Genomic DNA, 1632 nt, shown 5'->3' with positions numbered 1-1632 from the left:
CTCCCCTCTTCTAATTGGCTCAGGCCTTTGGCGCACAGCTCCCCTTGATCCGTGATAGATATAAAGAGTTCAGCAAACTAGCCTCCATGTTGGCAACCAACGTGTCATAACAATAAGGTTCTCATTTGCATTCTCAGTGGAATGTCATTCTCCTTGCGACTTCCGGTGCCAACATGGCACCCACGGAAACTWGTCAAACCCAGTTTGCTGAATTCTGTAGATCTGTGGTTCCGGTGACGCCTGACCCAGCGTTCCTCACTCCCACACGCCCCCTCTCCTGTCTCACCRCAGCCTGAACACCAGAGTGATTACAGGGGGCAGGACTCCAGCAGCAGACGGATGTGGAGAGTGAGAGGCAAAATGAAAAACAAAACTCAAGATGATTCCAAACAACAGGCAGGTTGGAATAGTGTGTGTGTCGATGCTGTCTAAACTGTCACTGTTAACAACAGCAGGAAATAGTTTGGTTTCTCACAGAAAAACACTGTTTCCCCTCTAAAAATACACTCCCCCACCCACCAGAGGGGAGGGGATGGGGGAGAGGGGGAAAGTGGGACACTGCACTGCTCCCACCATTTATGGATGTATGCATACTTGGGTGTGATGAACAAGTGTGTGTGTGTGTGTCTTTGATCAGGTGTCACATGATCAGTGGTGTGTGTGTTTGTGTGTAAGTGTGCTGCGGCCGTCTGAAGACATGAAGGTGTGTGCCCGTTCTTCCGTTCAGATGATTTCAAAAGTCTTCTTGAGCTCCATGATGAGCTGCCAGTCAGATTTGCCCATCTCGTCTCTGAACCAGTTCTTCAGGGCATCGATGGACGCTCTGGTGATCTGGAGAACAAACYAAAGACCACATTCAGAACTCCTAAGTCTCCCTATTCTCATTATGGTCCACTACTTCTAGTACAGAGCCCAATGTTGTTAGAGTTTGGGTACCTGCTGTCAGTACAATGTAACAGTGAGTACTTACAACATCTGATACAGTATTGACCTGAAAACCCACCACACGGTAATTTGAACATTGCAAAGAAAAGTGTTGCCTTTCTCCTCTCTGTGACTGTACCTTGCTGACGAGGATGTCGGTGGCCTCAAAGTGTCGGCCGAACATCTTGGGTGCCTCTCCGGGGATCGGTTCGATCTTTATACAGATCTCCTGGCCCTTCTTGGCACTGTCCACCATCTTGTGGTTGATCTCAATGCTGGTCACGATGCCAATGTCCACAAACTGACAGGGAGGAAATCAGTGAGATAATATTATTACACCTGTTTCTACATCCTACCAAGATAGAAACAGGTCCCACAAACACACACTGCACTCTACATACACACACACACTCACACACTCACCCCCTTGCTGGGCACACAGATTGGGGTTCCCTGTCTGAGGACCCCAGCCTCCACGTTGACTCCCATGACTATGGGGTCTCTAGAGTTGAAGATGAACTGAGGCAGGATCTTCAGCTTAGTGGGGAACACAGCAATGTGTCTGTGGAGAATGACAGAGAAAACGACTGTTACTACACCACAAACCTACTGTCCTGTCTGGAAGCCTAGCCCAGGCATACCCCACGCCTACTGTCCTGTCTGGAAACCTAGCCCAGGCATAACCCACACCTACTGTCCTGTCTGGAA

At 49.2% G+C, this 1632-nt stretch overlaps 1 protein-coding gene across 1 annotated transcript; it reads right to left on the bottom strand.

The window, feature by feature from the left end:
- Nucleotides 1–710: 710 nt before the first annotated feature.
- On the bottom strand, nucleotides 711–1617 carry LOC111953288 (eukaryotic translation initiation factor 5B). The gene is made up of 3 exons (XM_023972471.3): nucleotides 1348–1617; nucleotides 1064–1225; nucleotides 711–831 (listed from the first exon to the last, which is right to left on the bottom strand). The coding sequence occupies exons 1-3, from the start codon at nucleotides 1411–1413 to the stop codon at nucleotides 724–726; spliced, it is 336 nt and encodes a 111-aa protein (XP_023828239.1). The 5' UTR covers nucleotides 1414–1617; the 3' UTR covers nucleotides 711–723.
- Between the last annotated feature and the right edge of the window lie 15 nt (nucleotides 1618–1632).

The sequence above is a fragment of the Salvelinus sp. IW2-2015 genome, linkage group LG27 (assembly GCF_002910315.2).
Source record: "Salvelinus sp. IW2-2015 linkage group LG27, ASM291031v2, whole genome shotgun sequence".
Taxonomy (NCBI): Eukaryota; Metazoa; Chordata; class Actinopteri; order Salmoniformes; family Salmonidae; genus Salvelinus; species Salvelinus sp. IW2-2015.
The sequence above is the reverse complement of the archived record's forward strand: the minus strand, read 5'-3'. Positions and strand labels throughout refer to the sequence as shown.